General features: G+C 42.2%; 1 protein-coding gene across 4 annotated transcripts in view; it reads right to left on the bottom strand.

Annotated features, from left to right (window-relative positions):
• Nucleotides 1-13547, bottom strand: part of FHOD3 (formin homology 2 domain containing 3) — a 607453-nt gene that overhangs the window by 207213 nt on the left and 386693 nt on the right. For all 4 annotated transcript variants that reach the window (XM_075586421.1, XM_075586422.1, XM_075586420.1 and 1 more), the window contains one exon: nucleotides 3519-3727. In XM_075586421.1, coding sequence (XP_075442536.1) covers nucleotides 3519-3727 — 209 coding nt within the window. The remainder of the gene's footprint in view (nucleotides 1-3518; nucleotides 3728-13547) is intronic.

Below are 13547 nucleotides of genomic sequence, written 5' to 3'. Positions count from 1 at the left end.
GGCCTCGGCCCATGACGCCGATCTCAGCAGGAGGAGACAGCAGGCTGGCCGAAGTTCACCGCAGGGCAGCGTCGGGAAGAACCAACGCTTCAGCGCAGAAGTCCAAGGCAGGTCACTGCAAGAGGATCGCAGCAAGCCGCAGGAAAGGAAGGGTAGCCACTGCTAGGAGGGAATGCAGCAGGTACCGGTGCTGGCAACACGCTTCAGCACAGACGTCCCGGGTAGGCCACTGCAGGAGAATAGCAGCAGGCCAGTGCTGGCATCAACGCTTCAGCACAGACGTCCAGGGCAGGCCACTGCAAGGAGATAGCAGCAGGCCGCAGGAAAGGAAGGGTAGCTACTGCTAGGAGGGAATGCAGCAGTACCAGTGCTGGCATCAACGCTTCAGCACAGACGTCCAGGATAGGCCACTACAGGAGAATAGCGGCAGGCCACAGGACAGGAAGGGTAGCTACTGCTAGGAGAGAATGCAGCAGTACCAGTGCTGGCATCAACGCTTCAGCACAGACGTCCGGGGTAGGCCACTGCAAGGAGATAGCAGCAGGCCACAGGACAGGAAGGGTAGCTACTGCTAGGAGAGAATGCAGCAGTTACCAGTGCTGGCATCAACGCTTCAGCACAGACGTCCAGGGTAGGCCACTGCAAGGAGATAGCAGCAGGCCAGTGCTGGCAACAACGCTTCAGCACAGACGTCCAGGACCAGGCCTCTGGATACTCAGGAACTTGGAAGGTAAGAACGCTAGGAGAGAGGCCTGGGGTGGTTTGTGGCAGAGACAGTAACATAGAGGTAGGAATAGCTTATGCTCGGCCCTGGTTCAGAGCCAACGCCTAGAATATAAAGGGCGGAGATCCAATCACAGGAGGAGGGTGTGTGAGAATTCCTCCAATGAAGTAGCACAGGGCAGAAGCTGCAATGAGAGGCAGCACCTGTGCCATAGATTGCCAGAGGAAGCCTGCAACTGCACAGGTCTGCAAGGCAAAAGTCAAAGCCAGTAGTGGATTCCTTACATTTATCCAGTTGCACAGAGATATACGGATCATTGGTTTTTGATCCACTGTTTGTTTCCAATTATTTTGTTCTAGAGCTCCTATCATTCCCTCACTACTTTCCATATAGATAAGTGTGTGTATGTATGTATGTGTTTATTATATATATATACACACATACAAGATTTTGTACCCGGCATCGCATGGGGAATGTAATATTGAATACATGTGTCCCTGTAAGCTGCCCCCCACGCTAGCAGCACCTTTCCGTGCCCCCCCCCTCCCCGCTGCTGGATGTAGTGCGGGGTGAGATTTGTCTCTGTGTGTGTCTGTGTGTGTGTCTGTCTGTGTGTTTGATTACATGTATGTGTCTGTCTGTGTGTGTCTCCCCCCACTGTGGGAACATGTCCCCTCCCCCCATCCCCCCCACTGACATCTCCCTCCCCTCTCCCCCCACTGGCACATCTCCCCCCCCCACCGCTGCCACATCTCCACCCCCCCGCTGGCACATCTCCCCCTCGTTGGTCCCCTGATGAAATCCACTGTGTCAGAAGAAACGCGTAGGGTCACGTGTTTGGCGTGAGCTACGGTGGTGGAGCAGTTCAGACACCAGGAGCCAGATGCCAGATAGGAGAGGAGTCTGAGTTCCCTCAAGACAGTCCGTGTTGGATAGGAACCACAGGCTGCAATCTTGGGTTGCCGGAGAGACACTTATACGGTGACACAGCAGCAGTGAGGTCTTAAAAGAACACAGTGTGACAGAGCAAACGGACGATGATCTGGTTACATGCTGGCACTTGGGCTTGCCCATACAACGCTATTTTATTATTGGCAAATTGTGAGTGTGCATTTGTCTTGGTTCATGTTATTAAAATGTTGCTATTGGATTTTACACAAGGATCGTGCGCTTTTCCTCTTCTTGTTTTTCTAATAGGTATCTGTTGGGAGGTTGTTGACCGCAAGGAAGAAGCTGCCCGGACCATACAACTATCCACACAAGGGTTACAGGACATTAGACTCAAATTTTTATTTTTGGTCATTTTGTGAACTTTTAAATTTTTTTTACATTTTTGTATATTTTACTATTTTGTTTTTTATTGTTTATACATTTTGCACATATCTTACTGTGCAATTTAGTCACATCTCACAATATTACCCACCATCTTAGTTATCACCTCTACATTTATTGCATGTTATGATGTTTATTTACAGGCATCTGTGCTAATCAGAGCATTTTTTGGTGGTTTTTGTTTCTTGGGGGATCACAATACGGGTGCTAACTCCAACAGGTGCTGTATATACACTAGGTTTTGTACCCGGCTTCGCCCGGGGAATGTAATATTGAATACATGTGTCGTCCTCGTCGTCCTCGTCCTCCCCCCGCTGGCAGTACATTTCCCCGGCCCCCTCCCCCCCCTGCTGCTGGATGTAGTGCGGGGTGAGATTTGTCTGTGTGTGTGTCTCTGTGTGTGTCTCTGTCTGTGTTTATATGTATGCGTCTGTCTGCGTGTGTGTCTGTGTGTGTGTCTCCCCCCGCTGCGGGAACATGTCCCTGCCCCCCCCCCCCCTGCTGGCACATCTCTGCCCCTTCCCCCCGCTGCTGGCACATCTCCCTCCCCTCTCCCCCCACTGGCACATCTCCACCCCCTCGCTGGCACATCTCTCCCCCCCCCCCCGATGGTACATCAAGCTGGCACATCTCCCCCCCCCCCCCCCTGGAACATCTCCCCCCACGCTGGCACATCTCCCCCCCTCCCCCGCCACTTCTCCCCCCTTCCCCCCCACTGACACATCTCCCCCGCACATCTCACAGACACACACACACACAGCTCTGATCCAGGCAAGGACACGCCCCCACCCTTAGTAGCCACGCCCCCGCCCCCTACTCCTGCTCTAACATTATTGCTGGGGAGCCAAGTGAAACTTAGAATGTCCATAATTTGGGAGGTGAGTCACATTAAAAGCTCAAAATAGTTGTGTTGACCTACAAATCCGCAGCAGAATGTACAGTGAAAGTTTGTTGTGCTACGTGGTGCCGTTTCTGAGATTTCGATGCTTCTGACATACAAACAAACAAACAGACAGACGGAATCCAACTTAGAATTATAGTATAGATATATAGGACAGTGGAGACAATTGTATAAGTGAGGTTGGTTACTTTAGAAAAGGGTGATGGTCGGGGAGATCATGGGCATTGGTGAGGGTGGGATAGACGGAGGTTAACAGAGGATCATGGAATGTGATGAAGAAGAGATGAGTTTTGAGTTGGCTTCTGAAGATCGTTAAGGAGAGGGTAGATTTGTAAGGCAAATTATATTGAACTGGTGCTTTCTTGTATGAGGCTTTAAAATGGGGAAAGTAAGAGCACTGTAAATAAGAGATAGGCAAATATTAATCCAGCAAAGATTGACAAAGTCCTCTGTGAGCTAAACCAGCTGATTATTGAATGTGTGTCACCTCACAGTGACACTCTACAGAAGCTGATCTGGTACACTTAGTATTTTTTTTCTAAGTATCCTGATTGTACTTACCAATAAAAGGATGGGATCTATTGATTATTGAATGTGTTTCAATGTCACAGTAACACTCTACAGAGGCCGAGTTGGTACACTTGGTAACGGCAGAAGTAGCCTCCGAGAAACACAGGTCAAGAGAGAGTAAACTCTTTCCATTGCATGTGCTCCTACTCTTCAACTCCTTTTCATACTCTTCAGCTGCCAGCTTTTCAATGTTTTTGTATCTGTAAATTACACAGTATATAATTATAGCAATTAGATCATTCAGGTTGTTTGTACATACAGAAGACGTTAAGAAGAACATCTCTGTTTACCTTAAGCCTATACATTCATTTCACAAATACAAGGCATAATGTTAAAAGAAAAATACAGGTTGGACAGACATGTAAAAATTCTCAAAATATATAATTAAGTTAAATGTGCTATACATACTGTACAGCATCATATGGGTATTGACGTTCCTCTGATATTATGACAAACAGTACCATTAAAAATGAAGCTCTAGGTTGAGGAGGAAAATGTTTTACTAAATGTTGCTTTTCCATAAGATACTTTCTGGCACCAGTGCACTAAAGGTGTTTTATGAAGTAGAAGCACTTAGTAAATATGGGTCTAATGTACTTTTCTTTGCTCACTTTCCAAGCACCATCTATATGTACATAGTAGAGGAGGTTGAAAAATATAGTGTCCATCAAATTCAACCTACTGTATGCCACATTTACACGACAGGCACTTAGCCTATATTTGTATTGATAGTATATTGATCCAGAAGAAGGGGGGAAAAAAAACAGTAAACACCAACGATGTCTCATAATGGGAAAAATAAATGACTACCATTCTGACTCCAAATAATGACAATCAGATTTCTCCTTGGACCAACATCCTTCCCATATTTACTTATTTGGTATATCCCTGTCCTTTCTATTAAGATGTCCAACCTTTTTTTAAGATATCTACAGGCATACCCCACATTAACGTACGCAATGGGACCGGAGCATGTATGTAAAGTGAAAATGTACTTAAAGTGAAGCACTGCCTTTTCCCCACTTATCGATGCATGTACTGTTCTGCAATCGTCATATACGTGCATAACTGATGTAAATAACACGTGTGTAACAGGCTCTATAGTCTCCCCGCTTGTGCACAGCTTCAGTATAGGTAGGGAGCAGGTATTGCTGTTCAGGACGTGCTGACAGGCGCATGCGTGAGCTGCCGTTTGCCTATTGGGCGATATGTACTTACTCGCGAGTGTACTTAAAGTGAGTGTACTTAAAGCGGGGTATGCCTGTATTGTATCTGCCATCACAGCCTCCATGGAAAATGAATTGCACATTTTCTGCCCTTACTGTAAAGAAGCCTTTCCGTTGTTGTTGGTGAAATTTCCTTTCCTCCAACCATAAGGGATGACCACATGTCGTGTTTACTGTCCTTGGGATGAAAAGTTCTTTTGAAAGCTCATTGTATTGAACTCGAATATATTTGTATATAGTTATCATACCCTCTCTTAGATGCTTGTTTTCTAATGTAAATAAATCTAATTTAGCTAGCTTCTTCTCATAAGTCAGATTTCCCATCCCCTTTATTAATTTGATGGCTCTTCTCTGCACTTTTTTATGCTGTGTTACCCAAAACTGTACTCCATATTCAAGTCTTCAATACTATGCATTACTGAATAAAAGCCAAAATGTTCTATTCATCTGGGCTCCAAAGTGTGTTGTGTCCCCCATTACAATTACTGTACGACTAATACAACGGTCTATTTGGAAGGTCTGTGAAGAATTATCAATTATGAATTGTGAGCGCATGTTCCTTTTTTTTCCTTTACAGATGTAGCCTATTTAACTTCCCTGGTAGCCAGAGACTGCTGGGTGAAACCGACTGTGGTAATTCCTGACTACAGACCAAGTATCCATGAGCTGCTGGTTGACTAAAATGCAGCCACTGCAGTTGCCAATGTTTGTAACATTCCCCTCGATACAGTACATCTGTATTTGCCAGATATGATTTCAATTAATCTAAATGGGATGGTACCTATATTTCTAGAACAAGGATAAATGTTGCACATCAGCATTGAAAAAATAACGGATACTTATACCGGTGTTCTCTCCTGACTAGGGGTGGACCCGTTGTGTTCCAAATGCAGAGTTCAAAACAAAAGAAGAGTAGCGGCTCCATGAATTTTGAAACATTCAGATATTTATTTAGCCAGAATGTTCCAACATGTCAGCTGTCTAGCCTTTGTCAAGGAGTGGCATACATTTGTTAAATGTTTCAATTGTGATGTTTAACAGTCTGAATATCGTTGATTCATTCAGGCACCCCAAGAAGTGGCAGAAACTACCCTATTAAATCTAGGATTGCGTATATGACTAAACATCATATACCTTATCACATACCTATGTGGGCTCTGTTACCTTACGAAAACTAACAGTATGCTGAAAATTAGATTCATACAGCATAAAAGCAAAATTGGGTGTGGAGATGACAACTATTGTTCAACACTGAGAAGAGTATAGACACACAGTGTCCTCACTTAAAATTATGGGCATAGAAAATATTAATATGGTCACATCAGGAGACTGGGCAAGGACACAATGCTACTAAGTAGAGACGCATTTTAGAGTTTTACTTTAGAGACAGTTTTTCCAAAGGGCTTAAATGATAATTTACATCTTAGATTTTTTGGATTATAGATAACTTGTCCCTTTGTTTTAAATTGTTCTCTTCACTAATATCAATTACAGATATATATATATATTTGCTACCACTTCTGCTGATTACGTTTGAAACATTCAATTTGTGTTATTATCAGGTATGTTTCTAAACATCTCTACTAGACTTTATTGATAAAGAATTATTTGTTAATTTTTTTGGTATAGTCAAATCATCTTATTCCACTAGACTCTCCTTTAATTTTAACTTTTTAAATTCCACTCTTTTAATTATTAATATCACTTATAAAATCACATTTGGGTATAGGGTGAGGGATAAGCTCATATATCAATTAGCTATGGATTTACATCTTAAAGTGTCCTTTTTTCCTCTGTTTCACATGTCCCCCATAGAGTTTCTGATGATTTATAATGGAAATAACACCATGATGTCTGTCATCCAATGAAGAGAAAAGTGCATAAAGCGAGCATGCGCTTAGAGACATCTGCACAACAGTTCAGGTTGCCATGGAGCCTGTGTGTTACAAACATAACTTTGATATAAGTGCAATGAAGATCAAATGCTCATACGCGAATGTATGACATCATATGAATCTCGCAAGATCAGGAATGAGAAATCGGACCCAGTGCCACTACAGTAAGGCTCAGATATGCGTTTGGAACACGTGTCAGATGACATCACGGAAACAGCGCAAGAAACGCATGCGCAAGATGATGTCACAGAGATGGAGAAAGGATTAAGGTCAGAACAACACTACGCATGCGCATTACCACAGAGTGATAGGATTCACTTGGGACATTAGGTTGTTCACACAATATAAAGACTGAGTCCACTCCTTGACAAAGGCTGCCTAGACAGCCGAAACATTGGAACATACATATATTTCTACCACATAGTATCTAAGCAGGAACATCTAAAGTAAAATACAATATGATAAGGGGAAGGGGGGGGGGGAGAGGAGAAGATGGAAGCTCTTGCTACAGTCAAATGTGTGGTTGAAATGGTGCTAGGAGTAGCAAAATATACAGAGTAAACGGAAACTTCAAAAAGAAAGAAAAGAGACCCTTTAAGACCACACTCTGTTCAAAAGGTATGAGAAGTGGTATAGTGATTAAAACGTAACCTTTATTAGGAATCAGGATATAAGAAATATCAGGCAAGTGATGACGTATTGACAAAACTAAAAATAATCAAATTTAACCAATCTCGGAAGAACCCAGCTAGGATTTAGGTGATAACCATTGTTGCAAGTGGTATAAACACCTAGGTATAGTCAGAGGGTATAGCTGTATTGATTCTACAGAGATAATCCCTAAAATACTGATGTTAGGTTTACCAATAACACTCGTCACTTTCAAGAGACGACCGGTCTGGGATACGAGGGGGGCGAGTGTTTATAGGAGTAAACTCAGTCTGTGGACAGGACTGTTTTTTAAGACTGTTGGTAAACCACATATAGAGCGGTTCAGCAAAGGCATTGGTCACTCAACGAGCAGAGCCCCTTGTGTGTTAAGTGGGGATAATAGGCTTTAAAAATGAGTTCATTAATGCAGATTGGGATTGCCAAAACCCATAATGAATACCAGAATACAACCTATGTCTGATAAGAAGGCTTTTTTAGAACATACATGCACACAGAAGCCACAAGAAAAGGAAGAAGACATTTAAGAGAAAGAAAAAGGGAACGCGGAACCAGGCCAATATTGCTGGCTGGACATAGAAATGCACTACGCCGGCACGCCTTCTCTGCCAGCATGCCTTTGGTCCCTGAGCAAGGAGGACTTGCAGAACACTAAATTTAAATTAGGACCAATGAGGCACACATGGGAGACCTGGACGAAATGCAAACATAAATTTAAGTTCACGGCCCCCAAATCTCAACTCACACCAATTATCCAAAACCCCAAATTCCCACCTGGCTGTGAGCCCAGACAATTCGAGCAGTTCACGACTAAAAAAATAAGGGTGATTGCCGACTTCCTGAGCATAGGACAGTTCCTGAGTTATCAAAGACTACAAAACAAATACGAAATAGTGGGACTGAATGTCTTTAAATATCTCCAAATTCGGCACTTCATTCAAACAATATCACCAACATTGGAATTTCCCCCTCTCACGAGCTTTGAAAGGCTGTGCAAGGAAACGGCACACCAAAAAGGTGTCATAATGCAAATATATGCAGAGCTGGAAAGGGCAACAGAAGCCCCAGTTAATGACTACATGCTCCACTGGGCAGCAGAATTGGACATAGTTATAGACCGAGAGGACTGGGAAAGTATTTGGGAATCAGCCTCAGGAACTTCCATATGTACCACAATCAAAGAAAATATATACAAAATACTGTTTCGCTGGTATCTTACACCAGTTAGAATAAATCAAATCTACCCTCTGGCCTCCGACCTATGTTGGAGAGGCTGCGGACAAAAGGGTGACATGGCCCACATATGGTGGTTGTGTCCAGAAATTCAGAAATTCTGGGAAACCATACAGTTACTAATTAACGAGGTCACAGACCTCACTATACCCATTGATCCGCTGACCTACTTATTGGCCAGGCCAATTGAGAATATTGACAGCCCAACAAGAAAATTGATTCCTTCATTCTCACAGCGGCTAGATGTGCGGTGGCAGCCTCATGGAAAAAGGTGTCTCCCCCCCCCCCCCCTAGGCAAACAGCTAAAAAAAGAATCCAAGAAGTAATGTCGATGGAGAAACTCTCAGCCTTCCTAAAAAGGAAGACGGAACCCTTCTATAACACATGGGAGCCATGGCTGACCCGAATGGTAGACTAAAGATGGCTATCCTCAGTAAGCGACGGTCGTGACATGGGAGGAATCTCCCATGGTGAACTGAGGAGGAAGGGACCTCCCTTCCTCAGAGACCCACCCCTTCTCCCCCTCTCACTCTCTGTTTCTATTCTCATGCCAACCCTGCCGACCCATGTTGTAAGGTCGGGGGCGCGCTGAGACTTTCACTGTTACAAAACCAGAAAAACCTTGTATTAGGCCACAAAATGTTTATTTGTAAAATGTGTACCAAATGATGCCTAATAAAAAAATTTGAAACAAAAAAAGAGAAAGAAAAAGGCAGGGTCATCCGAGATACTAACTACTCCCATTTCCACGACTGATAAACTAAAGATCTTCAATTTATCTAAAGTAATACTGTCTACAGATCATATAACAATAATGGAAAAGGGACTCTCGTTTTCACTCACCACTGACTTTAAACACTTGGAATGGGTGAAAGATGTAAACCTCTTCTCTCGCAAACTCTTATTAAACAAATTTCATGCCAAAAAGAAAAGACGTTAACTAGGCACGGTAGGCATTACCACACAAGAAAAAAATGCACATAGACAGTCTTGTGTCATTGCTTGATTACAATGACATAAGCAACAATCTCAAGAAGGTCCATTTACCAACCTTAGACCTAAAAGTACATTAACTGTACTCCACTGATGACTTTATGTTCCCAGATAGAAGTGTTCACTGAATTCGTCACACAAGATTTGGAAAATGTAAAACCAATCCACTTTGCCTACAACAATATCACGAAGGTATAAGGCTTGCCTTAAAGAATTAATGATGATATAACAATAAAACATTCTGATAAAGGATGCAATATTGTTATTATGAATACGGACTATTACGTGAGGGAAAACAAGAGAATTCTTAAAGATAAACACATTTATCGCATCCTAGACTGTGATCCAACCAAAACATTCAGGACTGAGTTACATCTGATATTAGGACAAGGATTCGATCTAAAACTCATTGACAAAAAAAGAGCACAAATGTATGTTATGTATACAGAAATTCCGACTATGGCTACTTTCTATAGATTGCCTACATTTCATAAACACTAAGAGAGATCAATAGTGTCTGAGAATAACAATCTAACGGAAAATAGTAGTGTAAATCTACATATTTATATAGTTACATGTTACATAGTAGATGAGGTTGAAAAAAGACATGCGTCCATCATGTTCAACCTATGCTAAATTTAGAAAACAGATACTTTATCCTATATCTATACATACTTATTGATCCAGAAGAAGGCAAACAAAAAAAAACAGAGTCATATCATCCAATGATATCTCATAATGGGAAACATAAATTCCTTCCTGACTCCAAGAATTGGCAATCAGATTAATCCCTGGATCAACATCCTTCACATGTATACTTATTTGGTATATCCCTGTATACCTTTCCTTTCTAAAAAGATGTCCAACCCTTTTTTGAACAAATCTATTGTATCTGCCATCACAGTCTCCATTGGTAATTAATTCCACATTTTAACTGCCCTTACTGTAAAGAACCATTTCCTTTGTTGCTTGTGAAATCTCCTTTCCTCCAACCTTGAGGGATGGCACCGAGTCCTTTGTTCTGCCCGTGGGATGAATAGTTCTTTTGAAAGCTCTTTGTACTGTCCCCAAATATATTTGTATATAGTTATCATATCCCCTCTTAGACGCCTCTTTTCTAATGTAAATAAATCTAATTTAGCTAGCCTCTCCTCATAAGTTAGATTGTCCATCCCCTTTATTAATTTGGTGGCTCTTCTCTGTACTCTCTCTAGTTCCATAATGTATTTTCTTAGGATTGGTGCCCGAAATTGTACTCCATATTCAAGGTGTGGTCTTACTAATGCTTTGTAAAGGGGCATAATTATGTTTACTTCCCTTCCATCCATTGACCGTTTGATGCAAGATAAGATCTTGTTTGCCTTTGCAGCTACTGCATGACATTGGGCACTATTGCTAAGCCTGCTGTCTACAAGCACTCCTAAATCCTTCTCCATCAAGGATTCCCCCAATATATTTCCATTTAATTTGTAAGTCGCCAGTTTATTCTTGCATCACAAATGCATAACCTTACATTTATCTGTATTAAACCTCATCTGCCATTTACCTGCCCAGGTTTCCAGTTTCTCCAAGTCCTTCTGAAGAGAAATTACATCCTGCTCTGATTCTATTACATTACACAATTTAGTATCTGGAGACTTTGCTCTCGATCCCAACCTCAAGGTCATTAATTAACAAGTTAAAAAGCAGGGGTCCCAGTACCAATCCCTGAGGCACTCCACTCACGACTTTAGCCCAACCTGAAAAAGTTCCATTTATGACAACCCTCTGGTGTATGTCCTTTAACCACTTTTCAATCCAGGTGCATATATTATTACTGAGTTCAATTTTCTTTATATTGTACACCAACCTCTTGTGTGAAACAGTATCAAAAGCCTTTGCAAAATCTAAGTAGACCACATCAACTGCATTAACCTGGTCTAAATTCCTACTTACATCCTCAAAGAAACAAATAAGGTTAGTTTGGCAAGATCTATCCTTCATAAATCCATGCTGACTATTACTAATAATTTTGTTTTCCATTAGGTATTCCTGAATATTATCCCGTATTAAACCTTCAAGTAGTTTCCCCACTATTGAAGTCAGGCTTACAGGTCTGTAATTTCCCGGTTGTGATCTAGCTCCCTTTTTAAATATAGGCACCACATCTGCTTTACGCCAATCTTGTGGTACTGAGCCTCTGGAAATGGAGTCCTTGAATATTAAATATAATGGTTTGGCTATTACTGAGCTTAACTTCTTGAGAACTCTTGGATGTATGCCATCGGGGTCAGGTGCCTTATTTACTTGAATTTTTTCAAGTCGCTTATGAACTTCTTCCTCAGTTAACCAATTGTTCATTAATATGGAGGTTGTGGCTTCCTCCTGCGGCACTACTATTGAACTTGATTCTTCCCTGGTAAACACATAGGCAAAGAATTTGTTTAATACCTCTGCTTTTTCCTTATCTCCAATAATCTGCCTACCCATCTCACACTGAAAGGGTCCTATATTTTCTTTTCTCATTTTTTTGTTATTAAGGTACTTAAAGAACTTTTTAGGGTTGACCTTACTTTCTATTGCAATCCTTTTTTCATTATCCATTTTAGCTAATTTGATTGCCCTTTTGCAATTTTTGATACATTCCTTATAATTCTGATATGATGTCTCCCTCCCTTCTGACTTAAAGAATCTAAACGCCTTCCTCTTCTTGTCCATTTCCTCCCGTACCTGTTTATTTAGCTACATTGGTACAATCAGGTTGCCAGTAGTTGCTATGGGGTTTTCCCCTTCACCTTTGGTACTCCACTTGAGTGACAGCGGGGGGTGGTATATCCTGTTGTAGCTGGGACAATGGGGTGCCCGCCTCCTGGCAGTACTTAAAGGCAGGACAGCCCTAAAGTTTGTGGTTGTCTTTCCCCTCTGAGGAAGGCAGGTCACATAACTGGGAGCCTGAGATTGCGGAAATACCATGTGCTCTTCCTTCCGGGGGAGAGTGAGTGTGAACCATACCTCTGCCACTGCTAGGGAGGTGGGCAAGAGCTAGGATGGCTGCAGGTGCCCTTGGCCTGTAGTGACGGTCTAGGGATGATCCTTCAGTGAAAGCAGATATGACAGACTGCATCCAGTAGAAGACTGCCATGTAACTGTGTCGTACAGAGTCAATAAACCGTTCCTGTTGTTATATATCTCCTGCCTGCTGCGTGACCTTACTGGGGGGAGAGGTAATAAGTTCTAACGTGGGAGATCACCTTCAGTCCCTTGAGCCTACAGCAGATGGAGGCGCTGCACTGCAAAAGAGATATGTGGGGTATGAACCCCAGAAGCCTGTTCCTGTGACTCCACTACCATCAGTGGATGACTCAGCCCTCCTGTTGGCAGCAGGTATATGCACCACACACACTGTAATGCACCTATCTGCGATCAGGTGGGGGAAACACTGTTACACTCATAAGGGGAAAAATAAATTCTTTCCTGACTCCAAGAATTGGCAATCGGATTACTCCATGGATCAACATCCTTCCCATGTTTACTTATTTGGTATATCCTTGAATACCTTTCCTTTCTAAAAAGACTGCCAACCTTTTTTTTTTTACAAATCTATTGTATCTACCATCACAGTCTCCATGGGTAATGAATTCCACATTTTAACTGCCCTTACTGTAAAGAACCCTTTCCTTTGTAGCTGGTGAAATATCCTTTCCTCCAACCATAAGGGATGACCCCGAGTCCTTTGTACTGTACTTGGGATACATTGTTCTTTTGAAAGCGCCTTGTACTGCCCTGAATACATTTGTATCCTAGACAAGAGACCACTTGCTTTTGTAGTTGCCTTACCATCGTACATAAAAGATACTGAAGACACACTCCTTAGGTTAAATGGCCTCACTACTGACCATGACACTCTGCTAGTCACATTCGATGTCGAATCTTTGTATTCAAGAATCTTGCATTCAAATGGTCTTCCAGCATGTGACTATTTTCTCTAGGCATTGTGGTTACTCTATATATAATAAATTCATAAT

The sequence above is a fragment of the Ascaphus truei genome, chromosome 2 (genome assembly GCF_040206685.1).
Source record: "Ascaphus truei isolate aAscTru1 chromosome 2, aAscTru1.hap1, whole genome shotgun sequence".
NCBI lineage: Eukaryota > Metazoa > Chordata > Amphibia > Anura > Ascaphidae > Ascaphus > Ascaphus truei.
This window is presented reverse-complemented; position numbering and strand designations above follow the sequence as displayed.